Genomic DNA, 23,743 nt, shown 5'->3' on the forward strand with positions numbered 1-23,743 from the left:
AGTAACATGTTATTCTTTAAATTATCATGGGAGTACCATGTAAATACCATGGTACTTAAAAATGGTAATCAACTATTACTGTGTTGTATAAAAATACCTTGGCATTTCCCATTTTATTTCATTTTTTGAACTAGTACTGCATATGATTTTTTTGTTTTGTAGTTAATAAATTAGTTAATAATAATTGCTCTCTACTCCTTCTGCGAAAAGACCGAAGTAATGCTTATTGGCTCTCCTCTTCAGCTTCGTAAAGCCACTTATTCCTCATTTTTTGAGGATAGCTCCATTCTTCAGTTTTAAAATAAACTGAAAAATCTTGGAGTGGTTTTTGATTTTGGATTAACATTTGAATCTCAAACTTCAAACCAAGAGTCTTTTCAAAATAAGAGTCCTTGGGGAAAACATAAGAATGACGTGACGTGACAGACTGGGCTTGGGTGGCCGCTGGGCAGGGTCAGACTGGGCAACAGTCTCCCTGGTCAGGAGCGCTGACAGTGGCAGGGGAACGGCCTCTGTGGCAGGAAGCACTGGCAGAGACTGTGTAACAGCCTCCGTGGCTGTGAGCACTGGCAGAGTCTGGGGAACGGCCCCCATGGCTGTGAGCACCAGGTGGCCATGGTGTCAAGGGTTCAGGGGGCAGAGCTTCAGGAGGCAGAGCCAGAGGTGGCTCAGGAGATGGAACTGCAGGAATCTCAGTGAATCGTGGAGGCGGAGCCAGAGGAGACAGAGCCACAGGAAGCTCAAGAGGAGGAGTGGGTGGAGCCGCTGGAGGAGAAGTGGGCAGAGCTGCAGTAGGCTCAGGGAATGGAGTCTCAGGAGGTGGAGTAGTATGCGGCTCAGGAGATGAAGCCATGGGAGGCTCAGGAGATGGATCAGATGGAGCCGCAGGAGGTGGAGTGGGTGGAGCCGCAGGAAGTTGAGCAGGCAGAGCCGCAGGGGCTGTGCCGCAGGAATCTCAGGAGGTGGAGTGGGTGGAACCATGGAGGGCGGTGCCATGGAGAGCTCGGAGGGGGGAGCCACAGAGGGCGGAACCTCAGAACACTCATAGGGTGGAGCGGGTAATGCCGCAGGAGGTGGAGCTGGTGGAGCTGCAGGAGGAAGAGCAGGTGGAGCTGTGGAAGACTCTGAGGGCGGAGCCATGGAAGACTCGGAAAGGAGGAGCGGACGAAGCCGCTGGAGGAGGTGCTGGAAGCAGAAGGGCCTCCATCGAGGGAGTCTACGGAACCACCAGAGTTAGGAGCAGAGGGGTCTCTGTCAATGGGGTCTGCGGAAGCACCAGAGCTAGAAGCAGAGGGGCCTCCATCGAGAGGGTCTCCGGGACCACCAGAGCTAGGAGCAGAGGGGCCTCCGTCGAGAGGGTCTCCGGGACCACCGGAGCTAGGAGCAGAGGGGCCTCGGTCGAGGGAGTCTCCCAGACCAACGGAGATAGAAGCAGAGGGGCCTCCATCAGAGCACAAGGTCAGCCCTTATGATTTCAGAGATAAAATTATGAAGAGACAGATAATCACAATCCAAAGGGACCAGCTTCCTCACATCACCATTGAGTCCAATCCAGAACATAGCTCTGAGGTATATCTCATTCCAGTTCAATTGGGTGGCCAGATTCCAAAATTTGAGGGAGTACTTTGCCGCAGGAGGGGACCCTTGAGAAATTCTCTCAGTTTTGTTCTGCTGGATCCATTTTGGATGATCAGTTCTTAAGTCAGGGTTTGTGAAGGGAAGAGGAGAGAGAGTGAGGATCCAAATGCAGAACTTTAATAATAAACAAAGGAAGAGTGTACAACTATGAAGGAAGATAATCAAGGAAGAAGGAAACACAAACACTACAGCAATATGCTGACTAATAACGCACTAAAATACAAACAAGAAATGACACGGGAGCAAAGAAGGAGAGGGTATATATACACATGGGATAACAAGGAGAAGAGGAGCACCTGGGATACAATTAGGGGAAAGAACAGGAAGACAGACATAAGAGGAAGATACAAAACTTCAAACCTAAAGTCCTTGGGGAAAACATAAGAATGAAGTGATGTGACAATGTTATCTGTATTTACAATAAATGCAAATTGGTTTGATGTTTTAATCTCAAATGCAATAGAATGCATGCATTTTTTTAAGTTCAGCTTAAGCATCTAAATAATATATCTATCTATATATATATATATATATATATATATATACACTATATTGCCAAAAGTATTCGCTCACCTGCCTTTAGATGCATATGAACTTAAGTGACATCCCATTCTTAATCCATAGGGTTTAATATGACCTCGGCCCACCCTTTGCAGCTATAACAGCTTCAACTATTCTGGGAAGGCTTTCCACAAGGTTTAGGAGTGTGTTTATGGGAATTTTTGACCATTCTTCCAGAAGCGCATTTGTGAGGTCAGACACTGATGTTGGACGAGAAGGCCTGTTCACAGTCTTCGATCAAATTCATCCCAAAGGTGCTCTATCGGGTTGAGGTCAGGACTCTGTGCAGGCCAGCCAAGTTCTTCCACACCAAACTCGCTCATCCATGTCTTTATGGACCTTGCTTTGTGCACTGGTGTGCAGTCATGTTGGAACAGGAAGGGGCCATCCCCAAACTGTTCCCACAAAGTTGGGAGCATGGAATTGTCCAAAATCTCTTGGTATGCTGAAGCATTCGGAGTTCCTTTCACTGGAACTATGGGGCCAAGCCCAGCTCCTGAAAAACAACCCCACACCATAATCCCTCCTCCACCAAACTTCACAGTTGGCACAATGCAGTCAGACAAGTACCGTTCTCCTGGCAACCGCCAAACCCAGACTCGTCCATCAGATTACCAGATGGAGAAGCGTGATTCGTCACTCCAGAGAACGCGTCTCCACTGCTCTAGAGTCCAGTGGCGGCGTGCTTTACACCACTGCATCCGACGCTTTGCATTGCACTTGGTGATGTATGGCTTGGATGCAGCTGCTCGGCCATGGAAACCCATTCCATGAAGCTCTCTACGCACTGTTCTTGAGCGAATCTGAAGGCCACATGAACTTTGGAGGTCTGTAGCGATTGACTCTGCAGAAAGTTGGCGACCTCTGCACACTATGCGCCTCAGCATCCGCTGACCCCGCTCTATCATTTTACGTGGCCTACCACTTCGTGGCTGAGTTGCTGTCATTCCCAATCGCTTCCACTTTGTTATAATACCACTGACAGTTGACTGTGGAATATTTAGTAGCGAGGAAATTTCACGACTGGACTTGTTGCACAGGTGGCATCCTATCACAGTACCACGCTGGAATTCACTGAGCTCCTGAGAGCGGCCCATTCTTTCACAAATGTTTGTAGAAGCAGTCTGCATGCCTAGGTGCTTCATTTTATACACCTGTGGCCATGGAAGTGATTGGAACACCTGAATTCAATTATTTGGATGGGTGAGCGAATACTTTTGGCAATATAGTGTATATATATATTAGGGGTGTAACGGTTATAACAATATACTTTTCATCATTTACTAATCTTTGTTAATGTTAGTTAAAAAAATTTAATTGTTCATTGTTAGTTCACGTTAGTTCATAGTGCATTAACAATGTTAACAAATACAACTTTTGATTAAAAAAAATGCATTAGTATATTCTGAAATGAACATTATTAAAGATAAATAAATGCTGTTAATGTATTGTTCATTTATAGTTCATGTTAACTAATGTTGTTAACTAATATTAACAAAAGGAAACTTATTGTAAAGTTTTACCCATAAAGAGTTAAGTTTTCACAAATTCATTACTACAGAGAAAAAAAAAAAAACTACTTTATTCTCACAATGCTACGACTTTATTCTAATCGTTTAGTTTATTCTCAAAATATTATGACTATAATCTCAAAATACTCCGACTTTATTCTAATAATTATGACTTTATTCTCATACGAGTTTTAATATAATGCTACGCCTTTATTTTCAAACTATTACGACTATTATTTTCTTAATGCGACAACTTTATTCTCGTCATTTTTACTTTATTTGCTAAATTTTCATCCAATGTCATTTCATTTTAAACCATTTAAAAATCAAGGTACCTCAAAGGGGATATTTAAGCACAGCAGTTTAACTCCACGCACATGACATGGAAATGTGAACCAGCATGGGCAGAGCGTATATACAGGCAGTGACAGTTTGATAATTTTTGTTTGACTTTTTGTTTGACTTTTGTGAGATTTATCATTTTAAGACCTATGTATTGTGTTTTTTACACTTGTAGCTCACTGTACTGCTATTTTGAGTTGTGTTTGAGGAAATTCCATTGCAGTAAACATTCTATATTCTTGCGTACCAACTCCCGAATAGCTGAACAAGTTGATGGTGCATGCGTTAAAATCTACTTGGTGTGTGGAGTGTTAAAAACAAATGAAGATTAGAAATGAGTCTTATAGATTATAAGGCTTGCATAATAAAACCTCAGTGCCTCTGATACAGAAAAGCTGCACCCCTATGAGAGAAAATAGAAAGCTCCCACTCGAGCTCGAGGTGTTCGTAAACATGTCTGATGAACCTGAGCACGAACAGCAGGTAAAAATCAAAGTGCGAACTGTCAATTAATGCAAGTTGGGCTCACTGATCGGAATTAATTAACATTTTAAGCCAGAATTGCAGCCTGCCTTGTTACTTTTGTACCCTGATGTAATGAACATTAAGCCTTACTTCTTTTTTTTTTTTATTTTTACCACAAAAAACATTCGGGGCTATTAACAAAAGATCCGGGGCTTCAGCCCTATCAGCCAGGGTCTAGCTATGCCGCTGCTGTATGGTGTGAAAAGCACTTTTCTGCTTTGTCTAGAGTGTGTGTCACTTGTGTTATTTATCATGTTTATAAATACAATAGGCTTGGTTTCACATTAGCACCTTCACATTTATCTGTGTGTGTGTGTTTGTGTGTGTGTGTGTGTATGTTTGAATGTGTGTGCCTGCATTTGTGTGCTTCAGTTCCTCCTGAGTTTTCATATGACCAACCCGATTTGGTCCAGGTCATTGAGGATGAAACAGCCACGCTTCTTGTCAAGGTCTTGGCCAATCCGGAAGAAATCACCTGCAATTGGATTTTTCAGGGCGAGACGCTCGTGAAAGGTAATTGGCAAACATTACATGACACTACAAGCTATGTCACCCCTTACAGGCACTCTAAACACATACGCACACACACGTAAACACACATCGCCATATGCACTCTGAATAAAACATCAGCGGATTCTGGCAGTGCACCCTGGCAGATGTGATCTCGTGCTTATATATGCAGCCTAAATGAGGATCGCTGTCGTTCTGAATGCGACACGCATTTCCGGTTTTCAATTCTGTGTTGAGAGGCTTTCAGCTGTTCTGTGTCGAAGTCCCTGTAGTATTCCTCCAAAGAGGTTTCCCAAGGAAAAGGGTTTTAGTGGACAAGCCAAGTGTTTGAGTGTATATAGTGGTCCCTAAATGTTTTTGCACACTTAGGCCACACTTATAGCACCATTTGAATAGTTGCCACTTGGTTTGATATTTTGTTTTCTAATGCAAAGACATTCATACATTTTTAAGTGTGATTTGAGTGTCCAAATACTTTTTATGGGCCACTGTATGGTATAGTAAATAACAATTTTATTTTTGTGTTTTTGTTTGTGTATTTGCATTGTCACAGCTCCATTATTTACCTGTTTTGTGTTGGTTGTGTCATGTCTTTTTGTATTTGTAACAGAAAGAGATCCTCGTTACCACTTTGACGACTGGACGCTGGAAATCGTGAATGTGTCTCGGCGAGACGGGGGCGATTACATCTTAGAGTGTTCCAATGCTGAAGGGAAGAACCGCACTAAACTCAAGCTGGATGTTCAGTGTGAGGAACTCTTCTAGATTTAACATGGTAACACTTGACAATAGGGCTTTTATTTATTAACATAAGTAAATGTATTAGGTACCATTAACTAACCATGAGCAACATTGTTGCAACATTTATTCATATTGGTTAATGATAACTTGTGAAAATAAAATTGTTAGTTCTTGTTAGTTCATAATACATTAACTACTATTAACATATACAACTTTTAATTTTAAAATGCAGTATATGATGAAATTTACATTAACGAAGATTAATACATGCTGTAAATGTATTGCTCATTGTTAGTTCATATTAAAGGAATATTCCAAGTTCAGTACAAGTTAAGCTAAATCGACAGCATTTGTGGCATAATGTTGATTACCACAAAAATTTATTTTGAACCTTTCTGTCGAGGTTACAGTGAGGCACTTGTAAGTGAATGGGGCCAATTTTTGAGGGGTTTAAAAGCACAAATGTGAAGCTATTAATTTTATAAAAGCACTTACATTAATTCTTCTGTCAAAACTAGTGTATTATTTGAGCTGTAATGTTTTTTTAAATGTAAAAAAAACAGTCATTTTAGGCATTGAAGCTGTAATATTGGCTATAACTTTACACAGAAAAGGTTAGTAAGCAATTTTATCACAATACAATCATGTCAACATGCTTATTGTTTATTTCTTGTGGCTATACTTTTGAAACAGTGAGTATTTTAATGTTTACTGATCTGCCCCATTCACTTCCATTGTAAGAGCCTTACAAAGTGGATGCCTAACCCAGATTTGTGCTTTTTTAAAGAAAAGGAGGACAAGTCAAAATTAATTTTTGTGGTAACCAATTTTATGCCACAAATGTTTTTGAATGAGCTTAACTCATATTGAACCTGGAATATTCCTTTAACTAATGCTGTTCACCAATGTTAACAAGTACAACCTTATTGTAAAGTCAAGTGTTACCTTAAAGGGGTCATGAAATGCTATTGTTTTATAATTGTATTATCTTCACTGAGGTCCACTGATAATGTCAATAAAGTTTTTTTGCACGAAAACACATCATAGTTTAGTAATAAATTGTCATTTTCCACCCTGTCTCTAGCCCTCTGACTGAAACGCTCAGTTTTGGCCTCAGCGTCTCCTTTAAACTTCAATGTAAATGCCCACTGTTCTGATTGGCTAACATCGTGCAGCCCTTCAAATTCAGCCATTTTTGAAACTCAATCGGAAGAGAATAAACAAGCTCTCCACAACATTATAAAACTAAATTTCAGGGTTTACACATAACACACATCCAACACATTGCATCGGAATATATTAAACTTCACTCAAGCACAACTGTTAACACTCAGCACCATAAACTATCAAACAGTCATTACATATGAAATATTCATGAATGAAACTGTTTACTCACGGTTTTGCTGTCAAGTCCAAGTGTTTTTAACTGGCCCATTCTTCGATAACAGTCCCTTTGCAAAGCTTGATGAGGGATTAATTTTTTAACAGTGTCTTATCCGTTTATGTCAAAATGTAAATGTAATCAATTAATTAATACAAATTCTTAAGTCTTAGAATGTATTACGTCTTACCCAAAAAATTACATCAACATCAACTATATCAGAGGTTACAATTAAAAATCAGAAGAATTTATTACAAGGGCATTTTTTGCTTCCACATTTTACATTTTGGGAGCATTTTTATGATTTTTTAATGGCATATTTGCCTCAAGCTCCCCTTAATTTGAGAACATGTAGTGGCCATGCAGCAAGTAAGAAGCTGTATCAAATGGTTTTAGCGCGTTTGACTCACGACAAGAGGGAGAGCTGTGAGGGCGTGCACTCCGGGATGCGCTCAAGAATGAAGCCGCGCATGTATCTAATTTAATATTTATATATCCTAAAATACTGTATACTGATTTGTGAATCACGAATCATACGATTTTCAACAGTTTAAATTGATTATTGAACAACACTAACGATTCTCGATTCAAAAATCAAATTTCATCGATGCATATAAATCGGCAGGATTACTAATAGATGCATCAAGAAAATGAGTGAATCGTTACACCCCTATTAGCCACACAAACACAGTCTATAGTACTGTAAAACTTGATGCACACACATAGGTGCACTGAGGCACAGATCGCCAGAAACGCATCTAAATGGTCGTCCAGCTAGTGCTTGTTTACATACACCAACAATTAAAAATAGTGCAGATGGGTGCAAGAACAGCAAGATGCAGAGCAGCTGAATGAAGCCGAACGGAGTCTCCTTTTCTGAGTTGTAACTGACACCGCAGCTTTTAAATGCGGCACGATAAACATGTAGACGTCCAATAAAGACGTCTGTGTAATGCATGTTATATGCACAAAAAACTTCAAAATAGTCCAGATGGGTCCCCTTTCGGTGTTCAAGAATAGTTGGTCACACTAGGTCTGTCTCTCTCCCTCTCTGTTTACGATAAATACTGAGCGCCAGTGGGCGGGGCCAAGGGTGCAATGACATGTTGTGGGGCGTGTAAATACAACTGAGCAATGTCTCGTGACGTCATGAACACCGTTTTGAAAACAAGACTTTTCAATAGAGTGGGAAAATTTAAAACTAAATTTCATTTGATGACCCCTTTAAATTCTTACTAAAAACTTAAAGGGGTAGTTGACACGAAAATTTTAATTTTGTCATCGTTTGCTCACCCTCATGCTTTTCCTTCTTTGTTCTTTTTGGAAATAAAAAGTGTTTTGAAAAATGTAAAACAAATAAGTTGTAATTTAAAATGATTTTCCTGTTTCCATTGAAGCACACAAGATGCTCTTTGACACATTCTTAAATCTTGCTGGGATAACATGGATCATCAGGCTTTGCACTAACATGTGGACTCCATACCAGCACGAGTGCATTCTAACTTGTTTTTAGTCAAGATAGAATGAAAGAAATAGGCAAGGCAGAATGAAAGACTTCTTTTTTTCTAAATATGAATTACCACAAAAGTCACGTCACATAGCAAATCTACACTGTTCTCAATATTTGTGCACACTTTCCAATGCATATTTGTATGCCAATTCAAACCCACACAGACATACACACACTTGAAAGTGAAATGGAGAGAAAGAGAGGGACACGCCGAGAGAAAAAGGAGTACTCCCACTTCCTTAATGATTTAATAATAGCACTCCGTCAAATCTAGGCCTGCATGTTCCTGCAAATCCTTCTGCACTAATGGATCTCCACGTCCTTATACAATAGCAGCTGACAGTGGTAGATATTCATTATGTATGGGCCATTTGAATAGCTTTTACCAATGATGCTGTTTTCCATGTTGGCCCCCCTTTTCCTCGTCGTTAGGAACAATGCAGAGGAGTATTGCACATGGCAACACGCCTGAGATAACGCTGGTGGTAATGGCCCACTTGGTTGAGGATATGATCCTCCTGGGGGCAGGAAGGGAGATGTGGCAGAAGAAGAAGGATTGGTGTACATATCTGAGGCAGCCATTGTTTGTCTGCGTTTCGAGGAACCTCAGTATAACTAATGTTCCCTTTTTTGTCTAAACTAAGCTGGTTGATTATTTCTTTAAAAACCCCATGACATTCCTGTTTTCAATAGTCATGAAATATGTTACGTTTTGGGGCTTTAAGTACACAGATTTCCCCCTCTCCATTTTATTAGTATCCAGATTTGTTAAGGCATCCACTTTGAGGACATCTGTTTACTCAAATGTTTGTCATAGTTTTTCCCTGAGGTAAATGTGAGCAGTACAAATCAATAAGGTGCAAGAGAGTAAAATTAAGGAGTTAAATAATAGAAACCAAAAAATAAAATAACTCTTAGTTCAGTCACAACAGCCTCTGGAATTGATATCCAAAACAAATGAAGTTTTATATGTGCAACATATAAAAAGATGGCACACGGACCATTTGGTTGATTTGCGTCACATAAATTAAGTTATGCGCAGAGTTATTGAACATTTAGGAGTGGTTTTAGTAGTGGGAACTTTATGATAATGACTAACCCAAAGGTATTGTATCAAAATAGATCACATTTTGCTAGAGTTATTGCATATATTTGCAAATAAAAAATAAATAAATAACCAGGAAAATGAAACTGAATTACCTTTTACTATCAGCGTATTAACAATTTTCCATTCAAACATCATTCTAGAGGTGTAAAAGCTGATTTAATGGAGACCATGTGCATGTTTCAAATGATAATTTTAAAGCAATCCTTCAACATTACTACCATTCCTGTACAAAGTGGATGAACTTATATTGAAACTGTGAAACATTCTCACTTAGTCAAAAGAGCCTTAAATTTCATAAGATATCTAAGATATCCTTAAAGATATAAGAAAGAAAGTCACACAGGTTTTGAACAACATAAATGTGAGTAAATGGTAACAGAATTTTCATTTTTGAGTGAACAACTCCTTTAAAATGCTACCATAGGCTCTGCATTTAGTCGTAGTTCTGCATTGGCTGAAATAATTGTAAATTTCATAAACAAAAGCAATGTAATTCATGGATTCAAAAGTATTTATTAAATTATTGTAACATTAAAAATGAGTTCATCAAAGTACAGTATGTAAACGTGGAGATTACAATAAATAAAATAAATCAGAAAATAAATCAGGCAGATACTGTATGGAGTCGTTTAAATAAAAATAGATTCATATTTTGGCATAATTTGATGATTCATGATTGAAAAAAAAAAAAATCATCAAATTAAATGCTCACTTGACCAACACAAAATCAGTGCCGTTTTAGAGCTTAGAAGTTGGACTTCTCTTAACATGACAAATAACGGTATATGCTATTTACACCCCAGTGCAAATAGTGTCAGATACTATTTGCACCCATATTTGAAGACTAACATACAGTATGGGCATCACTGCAGTGTGTTTATTGTGTTTATTTAGAGTCCCACAGACACACATTAACCTTACCCCTAAACCTAACCATACCTTAGAAAAAATTAACCTTGTTTTTACTACAGTAACCATGGTTTTACCATGGTATTTTTTGTAAATGTACAGTAACCACAAAATTAACCATGGTTACTATATTACCATCATATTACTGTATTAACACCATGGTTATTGCTTTAAAACTATGGTTTCTGCCAAAAAACGTGGTTACTTCAAAATTAGTAATACAATGATGCAACCTACACACAAGTGATGCCGAGCCGTGGGAACGAGTGCAATCGACAGACCCCACCTCCGCATCAAACCCTTCTCTGCACTCTTTGACATTCACCGTGACCAAATCACTGCAATGAAATCAACATTTATATACATTTTTATCTGTTATATTATATTATTTTAAATAGTATTAAAGGAAATATTAAGAGAGGAAACAGGAAATCAGATGGTAAAAAGTGTGGGACAAAATGCGGATTTGAACCGCGGTCACTAGGACAACAGTACACATTTACACACCGCCTTTACACCCCATGCCACTGCAGCAACATCTGTTGTTGGTTGTCATATATTTCTGTGGTTCCACCAGACTGTTAGGGTGCAAATAGCTGCACTGTGTGGCAGATGCTATTTACACCAGGGTGCAAATAGACACTTCTTTGGTTTTTTTTTTGTTTTGTTTTTTATCATCCTGGGGGTAGTATCTGGTTACAAAGCAGACCAATCACAGCTCTTGTAGTCTACATTGACACCACGCATGGTTACATTTTTGCAGAGGTGCACGTCAGGCTGCTGCGTAGGTTTGACACAGAAATTTAAATCAGCCTTAAGTAGGCAGCTTAATGCTTTGGAACAGATCTTGAGACTCTGCAAGAGAACATTTACTGTTAACTGGCATCATTTAATTGATTTTGGCCGATTAATTTAGCAACTCTATTGTTAAATCACAACAGATCCATGTAAGCCTTACACAGTCAACTTAAGTGACTAGAACTTTTTTGTATCGAGGTTGCTTCTGCAGATGCATATCTTTATTAATGTCCTCTGATCTCTTTTAATAATACAGTTATACTGACAGAGTGTGACATATTGTTTTTGAGGGGGCGTTAATTCTGTATCCTTTCGAGAGTGTTGTTAATTTGCTTCAGTAAGCATTACCTCTGTTTGAACATGTGCAGCCTATACTGACGTTTGCAACCAGCCATGGAGATATACCAGAGGATTTAAAATGACAATATTTTTGCACCACACATAATGGAGACGACATCACAATAGACCTTCATTGTGCAAGCTTTTTTTTTCTCACGGTCTGTGAATAATTCACAAGAGAAGAGCAGAATACAGAGGCATACTTTCTTGTGCAAGAAATCTTTTGCACTGTTCTTGAAAATGGAAAGAAAACTCTCATGGCCTGACAAAACAAGAGGTCCTCGAAACTATAGAACAACAATAGGCTGAAAGTATGATGTCTTTCTGTTTTATTGTCTACTTAGTAGACAGAAATCTAACTGCAATGGAACCTCATAAGTGACTGATTTGAAACTCTTGGGTAGCAACTCTGTTAACTATAACTCGCGCACACCATGTAAATAGTATTGCCCACATGACGTTCCCAAGAGGCTTGGCTAACGCTCACAGCTGAATTCAACAGAGCGCAGCAGTAGCCTTCCACTTTTTTGGTCATTTTGGTTCTGGAAGTGTTTTCCATTATTTTTTTTTTTCCATAGGGATTCCTTAAAATACTTAAGATATAGTTCTAAGTCATGAACCAAACCAACCAGCTCCGAGGTGAACCGTACCATTACAAATTTTGTTTTGAAGCAAAAAATTATTGGAAAATTGGACAAAAAGACAAAGGTACAAGACTTAGCGTGTTTAATGAGGGGATGAACTCCAATCCCATGAAGTGGTGTGAATGACACAATCAAATTAAAAACTACTGAAAAATATAAAACTATTGATTTAAATTTGTAATTTGAAAGAGTAAAATAAATGATGATAAAGCCAAAATATTAAATGCTATGGATCAATATTTACTGAGTAATCCATTATTTTTGTCAGAAACGACAATTGTCGCCTATGATTTTGGAGCAAAACTGCAGGTCAAAAATAACCTTAGAAATAACCTTCTACACAGAAATGGGTATGTTATATACTAAAATCAACTGACTTCAGCATCCCGTGTTGCATTATGTGCCAAACTTTTAATATTTGAAATAATGTTACTTAACTTTTTCGAAGCTGATGTTCCAAGCATGCACCGGACTTTAATAATTAATATGTTTGCATGGTTTCACTTTTTGCAAGTTGATTTACACTGTTTTTTATTTAATTTTTTTATAATTTTGTCCCCTTTTCTCCCCAATTTTGGAATGCCCAATTCCCACTACTTACTAGGTCCTCGTGGTGGTGCGGTACTCACCTCAATCCGGGTGGCAGAGGGCAAGTCTCAGTTGCCTCTGCGACAGTCTGTCCGCGCATCTTATCCCGTGGCTCACTGTGCCTGACACCGTGGAGACTCACAACATGTGGAGGCTCATGCTACTCTCCGCGATCCACGCACAATTTACCACGCACCCCATTGAGAGTGAGAACCACTTAATTGCGACCACTAGGAGGTTACCCCATGTGACTCTACCCTCCCTAGCAACCGGGCCAATTTGGTTGCTTAGGAGACCTGCCTGGAGTCACTCAGCACACCCTGGATTCGAACTCGTGACTCCAGGGGAGGTAGTCAGCGTCAATACTCGCCGAGCTACCCAGGCCCACTGTTTTATTGTTAATTTTGTTGCTACATTTGGTAATTTCTTTTGTGGAGTTTGAAATGAATTTTCTACTCTAAATGACTCCTTCATGATCTCCCCCTATGTCCATAAGATTAAGTATGTTTAAAAAAGCATTGAAATGCTAGTGAAATGTTAAAAACTTTCAGTGATATTTTGCTTGAGTAAAATGTACTATTCTATTCTATTCTATTCTATTCTATTCTATACTTTGAACTTCTTTATCTTTTGGTTGGCTTCCAGATGCTCCTACTGTTCAAATGAAGACCGATCCTGTATTTGTGAATTTGGGAGACACTGCTGACTTACTGTGCATCGCTGATGCCAATCCCATCACCTCAGATATGTTTTCATGGAAGTGGTTGGTGAGTGACCTCTCTGTCATCTCTGTTTTCCTTTCTCTCCCACTCTCTTTTGCTTATTCTGGACCATTTCCACTATATTCTTTTTTGTTAGTCTAGCTCACTCACTATCTCTCTTTTTATCACCTCTATTTATCTCCCGCATCTCTCCTCTTTGTCTCATTCTCTCTGTTTTTTCTTTCTTACCTTGTGTCACAGCTACTCTATAACAGAGCTGCAATATTTCACCCTTCTAACTATGACAGTGTCTCACCTTTATGCTTAATACTTCTGGCCTAAGTTGAGAAAAATAGCTTCCATTAAAGCAGCCTTTCCAAAGGCCACATTTCTCAGCATTAGCTGCAATTGGGGCCATTTCCAACCATTTGTACATCTACTGTGCCCCGCATGCTTAGTCAGTGTCTCTGATTTCTCAAGCGGCTCTCCTTCTCTGTCTGTTTGTGTGTGTGTAGATTGATGTTAGTGTGCAGAGAGAGGTAAGAATCACATTCAAACACAGCTGTTGTCTTCTTTTGGCTTTCAGGTGCTCAAAATCATCGAAATTGGCTGACTATTTCCTAACCTTTTTTGTTTTGTTTGGAGAGTCTGGTTTTTGTTCATATGGCTCATTGTTTTACAGGCTGTTAAATGTTGATACAGTACATGCAGAATGTTACAGTCAGTCAGTTTGTTTGTGTCCATACGTTTGTCGACACCTTCAGTGACACCGAAAAGTATTTGGACACTTAAAGCTAAAGTGTTACCAAATTTTCACCCATCCCAGATTAATATGCAGAGATGGAAGCAATTCATAGGTTGATTTCCCTGAAAAGTGTGAACACTGTGGCTCTGTGGCACAATAAAATATTGTGCTATTTTTTTAAGCATCCCAACCAGCTCAACACAGCAACATTGGGGTGTTTTGGGGTGGGATCATCCAATTTGTGCAATTGTGTTTTAAGCTCTGAAGTGCATTGAGTGCATCTTCAAATAATGACTTTTTCTCACAACTAAATTCACTTTTCTGCCACATGTTCCTATGAACCAACAATTGCCATTAGATTTTAGAGGTATTTTTGGTACCAACACCAAATGTTCCAATAACATGTCCTGCTTGGGTAAATTCCAAAGTGCTTGCTTCTGCATGTACTACACGTGTTTGTATGTGTGTTGTACATGTAGGGTGAAGGTGAAATAGAAGATCTTGGAGAACAGAGTGAAGATGAAGGCACTGGAGTGTTAACAATATACGAGGTGACCCGGGACAGGGCTGGTTTCTACAAGTGTACAGCAAACAATGGCATAGCACCTGCCGGCAGTGTGGAAGGACAGCTAATCGTGCAATGTGAGTTCTACCAATCATGTCATATATAAAAACTTAGAACATGCCTTTTTAGGGTTAGGATGCAATATTTCATGTAATGAATTTACTGTTAAGCTTTAATGTAGTACTCTATGTCCTACATTCTAGAGACTGCTGTTTTTTGTTTTATACATATTAAAGTGACCTAATACAGTTTGGAGGCACCAAAGTTACATTATTTGATGTACCATAATACAAATGTAAATTATTCTAGACTGTTCCCAAGCCTAACTTAATGGGATGGTTCTGCCAGAAATGAAAATTCTCATCATTTATTTAACCTTGTGACATTCTTTTTTTCTGCAGAGCACAAATGAATATATTTGGAAGAATGTGTGTGTTTTTTTTTTTTTTTTTATACAATATAAGTCAATAGGGTCAAAAATTTGAAGCTCCAAAAAGGACATAAAGGCAGAATAAAGGTAATCTATGAATAAAAACGACTTGTGTCTTGTAGTGATGTTGCGTTTCTGAACAAATCTGTCTTTTTGAACACATTTTCTAAGTGAATGAATCGTTCTCATTCACCTCTATACACTGACTTATGTTTCTCACTCACTGACATCTTTTCCTTTTGAAGCCAATGAGCTGTAGTTTGAAGAGCGAGACTGTTTTGGTGGTTTTTCATGCCTGTAAAGACTGACTATAGCATGAGCAAATAGCATTTGAGTGCAGGCAGTGAAGGAGCATATCATTGGTTTGACCTGCTGAACAAGTACGCCCCTTCACTGAACTAGTATTAGTTGGTCATTTGAGTCTGAACGAGATGAGAGGTGTAGTTCAAGAATGAACTGAATGTACTGGTAAACTCGTTTGCGAACGAAATGAATGACTCACTCACTCATCATGTTCGTTGAATGACTGAACGAGAGAAGGCATGTCGTTTGTTTAGTTTGGCAAGTAAGTCAGTCGTGTTTAAGAAGGATAGAAAATGGTGAAATGCACTTAAGACAAGTTTATAGGTATGCATAGGTCCATTTCTAGGCATAGGCGAACTAAGCGGTCACCTAGGACGCCACCAGCTGGAGGTGCCACAAATCCCCCCGCCCCGCCGGCAGTCTCAGGAGCGCAAATGACGCGTTAATCCACTGCCACATGAATCAATGAATGAATCTGGACAAATCATTTTGGTGAACGGAATCAAAAGAATCGAGTCACTACATTTAATCTAAATCACCACCACTGGTGTCCTGAAGAGGTATTATAGCTTTAGGTGAGAAACCGATCAAAATGTAAGTCCTTATTCACTATAAACCTGATTGGAAAACAGGCTTCAAGAAGGTGATGCTTTGACGCTGCACACGGTTGCCAGGTATTCAATCCCTGTGTCACTGTACATCCATGAGCCACTGCAGTTTTATTTTCTAGTGTTTACTGTCAACCTTTTTAGAGACTGCGGTACATTTAGTATCACAAAGTATCCCAAGTATCCAAAAAAAAAAAAAAAAAAAACTCAACCCATGATCATTTAAACTCACCTCGGTATTTATGAAACAGCCCAACCGGGCGTGAAAATTGTGAACCTGGAAACATTGTGTCTGGTTTGTGTACAGTGCTCTGTGCATGTGTCAAGGACGTGGTAGTGTGTGAAAGATCTTGAATGAGTCATGGAGACTGCTGATGTCAATATTTATAGTGAATAAAGGATTACATATTGGTCTGTTTCTCACTCAAAGCTATTTTATCACTTCAGAAAACATGGCATTATTCCACTCAATTCGTATGGACTACTTTTATGCTGCCTTTGTAAACTTTGAACTTGAAACTTTCAGACCCCATTGACTTACATTGTATAGACAAAAACGGCTTATTAATTCTTAAAAAAAATCTTTGTGTTTCGCAGAACAGAATAAATGAGGGAATTTTCATTTTTGGATGAACTATTCCTTTAAATTAGTGTTGGTCTTCAAAACATTTATTCTATGTTATTGCAGTTGCTCCAGAGCTCCAGAAGGGCCCACAGTGGAGAAAGGTGGCCAGCCGAGGGGATGGCAGCAACGATGCAAATGTAGTGTGTCAGGCAGAAGGTGTTCCTCGTGTACACTTCACCTGGGCAAGAAATGGATTCCCTTTGGACTTCGGCAACCCCAGGTGCCCACCCCTTGTTGTATTTGCTTAATCCAGCATAGTTACCATTGCTTTGGTTATGTAAGAGATCATCTTGATTGCTGTTACCACATCTAGAAAAAAAAAGAGACATTTTTCTGGAGACATCCTTGAGGAACAACCCTAACCCAACTCATTTTTTTTATTTTAAAGCTAGGGTCGGGGTTTGCAAAGTTGCAGAAATAATGACACTCCCTTTGTCTGAGATTTTTGGACAAAAATGTAGCCCTTCCCCAAACGCACATCATTTACATGCACACCAATGCACTGATAACTACCAAAAATCAGTTTATTAAAACAAATCTGACAACGCGAAAAATAAAAAGGCACTCACATGAGATTTGAAATCATCAGGTTATTCTCTGGTTTTGACATTAAAAACGTAAACAGGCATGTGCACAACAATTGTGTACATTGGATAAGCTGGTAAGTACACCAGTAAAGGTGTTCACATGCAACGCAAAATTGGGGTAATGGGCCAAAATGTATGTGTGCCAATCGTTTCTTGCTTTTGTTTATGACCTTACCCCAATAAAGGATTGCCATATAAATGTTTACCTGACCTTATATGTTGTCAGCTTATTAAGCGTAATTGGTGTAATATTGTCCATGTGAACACTCTTACTGTTGCTATGTCTGTCCACTCAACAAACATGCTGAGAGTGCCGCAGAGCCACAATGTTTACATCTTTTTTGGAAATCAATCTGCAAATGTCTCTGCATTTTAAACTAGGATAGAAGATTTTTAAGATTGAAAAAGTCACAGATTAACTTTATTTATATAGTTATAGTATATATTATATAGTATAGTAAGAACTATACTGTAGATAGTGTTAGGTAAGTGTGTGTTTGTGTACGTGCATGATCTTCCTCTGATCATGCGCTTTAGTGTGAGTGCATATGTGTGTAAAAAGTGTGAAATAACTCAGAAACCAGGAAGGGATCAAGGCAGGTTCAAATTCTATGTTCGTGTCACATCCTGTCTACAGAGATACCTTCATTTGATAAATTTTTGAAGGCGGCATAGATGTATTCTTCGCTGCTTATGAAAGTCCACAATCCTGTGCGTGCGGTTCCACAACTGTTGAGCTAAGAAAAAGAAAATGGCATCAGAAGAGGCGGTTGATAGCCAATTTGTGTATAAATGTACTTTTTTTTTTTTTTTTACTTTTTCCAAATTTTCATTCCATTTCTAGTGAGAAATTGGTATTGTAGTTATTAAATATACCCTTAGTTATCACCAAAACTTTTATTTTTTTTATATCTTTGTGGTTCGGTTGGACTGAATGAAGCAGATGCGTTACCTTTAGTGGACACCAGATGGTAATAATAATTGCTTGTATCCTAGCAACGATGTGACATTATGCTTCCTCAGTACCCTGTCCAAAACCAGTTTCTGGAGGTGCCTTCATATGCAAATGCTGTCTGTTGAGACACTGACTGATTGGTCAGCGAGTTAACAAGACAGCTACTTTTGGTTTTGGACGCAGCCAGTGATTAAGGTTTGTTAGTGTGTATCATACAGTAACAGTGTTTTAGGACAGTGTTAAAACTGAAGTGTGTAATATCTGCACCATTAGCATCACAAAACAGAATTGCAAAGATTATCACTGTTTTCAAACAGATTCCAGAAAACTCCCCTGGTCTTTCATTGGTTGTACAAACAGATAGTCCCACCTCAAACTCACAGCATTGGTTGAGTTAATGTTGCTGTGTCGGGTAGATTGGCCCCCTTAAACCAACAGTGAAACCTTTTGATAGCACCTCAGATCCACAGCGTTACACTTTTAAGTGAAATCAGACTACAAATGGCTTACTTATAGTTGACTTTAAGACAGTGTTTAAGTTTATGTTGGTTGAATTCTGTGTAATTTCCATGTTTATATGACCTAATACAGGTACCTGGAGAAGACAGCGAAGGAAGGCGCCATCCACACCAGCATTCTAACCATCATTAACGTTAGCGCAGTGCTGGACTATGCCGTCTTTACCTGCACTGCCCGCAACAGCATGGGGGCAGATTCTCTAGACATCCAGCTCCTTAGCACCAGTATGTACATGCAGACAAACAAACAGGAAATGTGTGGTTGAATGCCAAGCTAGAATGGTCATCATCACTTTAATGTCAGGTTACCTTCTGTTGATCCCCATTGAAAGGTGAACGTAAATTATTGGTACCATAAATATATGAATAAATAAAAGCATAATAAAGGAAAACAAACAGACAGCTTCTAAGCACATGCACAGAAATGATGAGCAGGACTGTGAGAGACCTTTCAACCTGCTGAATGAGACTTTGTTTTCCTTTACCTGAACATCAATTGTGAAATTAATTATTCAGTTGTGGTAATCAACATCAGCTCTTCCTGAGTAGCCTTTCCCTTAATTTACAGAACAATAGGGCTGACAGATCTCTCACTTTCTCTTTCTTTCTCTCTAGCTTTGTTCAAAAACCTAGTAAGCTGCATCTCCTGCATCAACTATCACAAATTGCACTTCTTTATCATGCAAAAAAATAAAAAAATAAATATAGGCTGGTCCAATTAATGCATATACACATTCTTGAATAAACAAACAGGCAAATGGCTCTTTTAACTGTAAGGTGGGATATCCATACAGTTGCCATTTTGAGTGTTATGATGCCTCTATCAAAAGGCAGTTGGCTATTTTAAAAGGCAGGACTACTGACACCATATTTAGCATTACGTGTCCATTTCCTCCCCTTAAAGGGTTAGTTCACCCAAAATTGAAAATGACCTCATCATTTACTCACCCTCATGCCATCCCAGATGTGTATGACTTTCTTTCTTCTGCAGAACAAAAATTAAGATTTTTAGAAGAATATCTGAGCTCTGTAGGGCCATACAATACAAGTGAATGGTGGCCAGAACTCTGAAGGTCCAAAGATCACATAAAGGCAGCATAAAAGTAATCCATACGACTCCATTGCGTTAATTAATGTCTTCTGAAGCGATCCAATTGGTTTTGGGTGAGAATAGACCAAGATGTAATTCCTTTTTCACTATAGATCTTGACGGCAGTCTCATTGGTGATTGTAATTTCAAGCGGGGGTTTTGTTCTCCGTCATTTACCGATTTTTTTTTAAACATTGATGGATAATTCAAAATGCTGTCTGTCATTTTGACAGATAAAAAAGAAACGAGAAAACAATTTTAATATAGTGTATAAATTCTGACTTCACTCTCACTCTCCTGCTGTGTGTGTGTGTGTGTGTGGGCAGGTTTGGGTGGTTTACGAGGACATTTTTTTTTAGGTTACAAACTGGTAATTACAAGGGTATTATGCTATAAATGTGGTTTATGAGGACATTTCTAGTGTCCCCATAATTCAAATTGCTTAAAAAACATACTAAACGATGTTTTTTTGAAAATGTAAAAATGCAGCAAGTTTTTTTCAGTATAGTTCATACAGTATAAAAATCATTATCTGTATGGAGAGTACTCATAAGGATAGCCACACCAATGTGTGTGTGTGTGTGTGTGTGTGCGCGCATGTGCCGGTGCCCTGTTTATTAGCTATTACCTGGTACCTATTGAAGATGCATTTTGGGCAATCCGATCACAAGAGGACAGGAGTCATTGCCATTTACAGACATATTGTGTCTCTGATTCGGCATGTGACTCAATCATTACGTCAGTGTAATACAGCACAAAAAGAAAGTGCCAAAAAAATTGCCTTACCGTTTCTGCCAATTATACTTGCATTTCTCTCCATTACTTTAGTGTAGTACCTGTTTTAAATGAGCTTTAGATGTGCTTCTCATCAGTGTCACTTTACACTGATGTCATGCATAACAAAGTTTCCTGAAGTCTTGTCAACAGAAATCTATTGTATATACAGTATTCTATCTGTTTTTGCTTCAAAAATAGTTTTCAGTGTCTGTCAGTTAACACCATTGTTTTCCAAATATCGCTCTGTTTTTGGTGGAGGAAAACGGAATTCTAGTCTGGATTAGAAGCATAAATGTAGCGAAATTCATGTGTTTTCAAGCGAACATTTATCAGTGTGAATGCAGCCTACTAATCCGTTTTCAGTTTCTGTCAGTGAACGTCATCGTTTTTCCAAAGTATGCTTTGTTGGAGAGGGTTTTCGAAGTGCTTAGTTTTCAGTGAAGTAAAATGGCGTTCTATTGTGGACAAGACGTACAGTAAACATAGCTAAATTAATGTGTTTTCTGATGAATATTGGCAGTAGACTGCAAGGCAGCTCACTAGGTTTTGAAACAAATCTTTTTCTTTCTTTCAATGACTGACCGTCTTTCTCTTTGTAATACTACTAATGATGTCACTTTTTAGTTTAAACCCATCTATCCATGTAACCAACTGTGAGGGCTCCACAGAGAATGCTTAAACTAAATTAATTTGGTGTAAATTATTTCTTTTCAGATGTAAGCTTAAATGCTTTTCCACTGTTACCAGCTTTCTGTTGCATTCTCTCTCTTTCTCTCTCTCTCTCTTTTTCTCTCTCGTCTTCCGGCGAGGCCCATTGAATCGACTAGGCCAGGCACATTTAATGTTTATCATAAAAACCATGAAATACAATCCAATATCTGCCTTTTTTTTTTGTCCACACCTCCTTCTCTGTTTTTACTGCAGTGAATATTCATAATTAATCTGACACAGCAATAGTAAATTTAATGTGCTTCTTATCATCAGACGACTGGGGAATGGAATAGTGCAGAGTTTTTTGCTCCCTGCCTCGCAATGTTGGATTGACCACTTCGCCCCTCTCTCCCAAGCGAGCCAACAAGATAATTAACCGGTTTCATAGCAAAGTGAATTGACACACATATTTCTTTCTGTTTCTCCTCTGTTCAATTCTCTCACTTTGCCACTCTTAAATAAACATTCTCTCAACAATGCAATAAGGTTTACACAGTCATTTTTATGTTTTTTTTATTTTTTATTTTAACAAGCTTATATGTGAATCTTATGAAGAAATGCCTGAGTCATATTTCACACTTAAATCAAAAGTTTGCACTAAGAAAATGAGCACATTTTGCCCCCAATTTCTAATTATTGTAAAAAAATAAAATAATAAAATAATAATAATATATGTAATAAATATAATACAAATATTTTTTATATTTTGTTTTTTTTGTAGTTTTTAGGGGGGTATTTTTTTGTTTTGTTTTGTGTTTTGTTTTATTGCTTTGCTTTGTTTTGTTTTTTGTTTTTATTTGATTTTAGTTTTCAGTTTTTGTTTGGGGGGGTGGGGGGTGTTTTGTTTCATTTAGTTTAGTTTAGTTTTTGTTTCTTTTTCGTTTTGTTTAATTTTGTACTCAATGCAGTACCGCAAATGCTACCATGGTACAGTACTTACTATATACTTATAACTGTCCTTTAAAGGTATAGTGCACCCAAAAATGTAAATTCTCTTATCATTCACTCTAGTGCCATCTAAGATGTGTATGACTTTCTTTCTTTTGCAGAACAAAAAACAAAGCTTTTTATTTCAATTCAATGCAAGTGAATGGTGACCAAAACTTTGAAGCTCCAAAAAGCTTATAAAGACAGCATAAAAGTAATCCATACGACTCCAGTGGGTTAATCAATGTCTTCTGAAGTGACCTAAGCACAATTACACTTCCTAGTGCTTGACACGTTCACAGAGCAATAGATGGTGCTAGGAAGTGTTATCAAGCTTGAAATCGTGAACTCCAAGAAGACTGCTGATTTGAAGATTTAAAGTGAAATGGAGTTACATTTTGCTCTGTTCTTACCCAAAACTGATTGGTTTGCTTCAGATGACATTGATTAACCCACTGGAGTTGTATGGATTACTTTTATGCTGTCTTTATGTGCTTTTTGGAGCTTTAAAGGTCTGGCCACCATTCACTTGCATATATATATATATATATATATATATATATATATATATATATATATATATATATATATATATAGATATATATACCTTAGATGGCATGAGGGTGATTAAATGATGACAGAATTTTCATTTTTGGGTAAACTATCACTTTAATGTAGTTTACTACTGTAGTTTATATATTTTTTTTCATAAGAATGTTTTTTATTAATTTATTTTATTTTAATTGAAATAATGTCACAATGCAAAAAAAAAAAAACATAAAAAAAAAAAAGTTTAAAAAAAAATATTGATCCTCACTGAAAACAACCATGTTCTTATTTTTTTTTTCCCTGTACAAAATAAATAAATAAATAAATAAATAAAAATCAGAAATTTCAGAATATATGTCTTGAATTGATTTTTAATATTTGTTATTGTTTTTAGCATAATCCTCAATAAATTTTGTTTGATTTAAATACATTTGCCAGTGGAATAAGAATAAACTTAATTCAAGATATATTCTATTAAAATCTTAATTTCTTAAACAATTTTGCTTCTAAAGTTAATTTATATTGCTTTACAAATGTGTACTGGAAA

At 38.0% G+C, this 23,743-nt stretch overlaps 1 protein-coding gene across 1 annotated transcript in view; it reads left to right on the forward strand.

The window, feature by feature from the left end:
* nphs1 (NPHS1 adhesion molecule, nephrin) overlaps positions 1 to 23,743 on the forward strand; it is a 137,267-nt gene that overhangs the window by 100,670 nt on the left and 12,854 nt on the right. The window contains exons 16-21 of the mRNA XM_051679119.1: positions 4,950 to 5,090; positions 5,698 to 5,835; positions 13,751 to 13,872; positions 15,031 to 15,193; positions 17,146 to 17,302; positions 19,216 to 19,367. Coding sequence (XP_051535079.1) covers positions 4,950 to 5,090; positions 5,698 to 5,835; positions 13,751 to 13,872; positions 15,031 to 15,193; positions 17,146 to 17,302; positions 19,216 to 19,367 — 873 coding nt within the window. The remainder of the gene's footprint in view (positions 1 to 4,949; positions 5,091 to 5,697; positions 5,836 to 13,750; positions 13,873 to 15,030; positions 15,194 to 17,145; positions 17,303 to 19,215; positions 19,368 to 23,743) is intronic.

The sequence above is a fragment of the Myxocyprinus asiaticus genome, chromosome 39 (assembly GCF_019703515.2).
Source record: "Myxocyprinus asiaticus isolate MX2 ecotype Aquarium Trade chromosome 39, UBuf_Myxa_2, whole genome shotgun sequence".
Lineage (NCBI taxonomy): Eukaryota > Metazoa > Chordata > Actinopteri > Cypriniformes > Catostomidae > Myxocyprinus > Myxocyprinus asiaticus.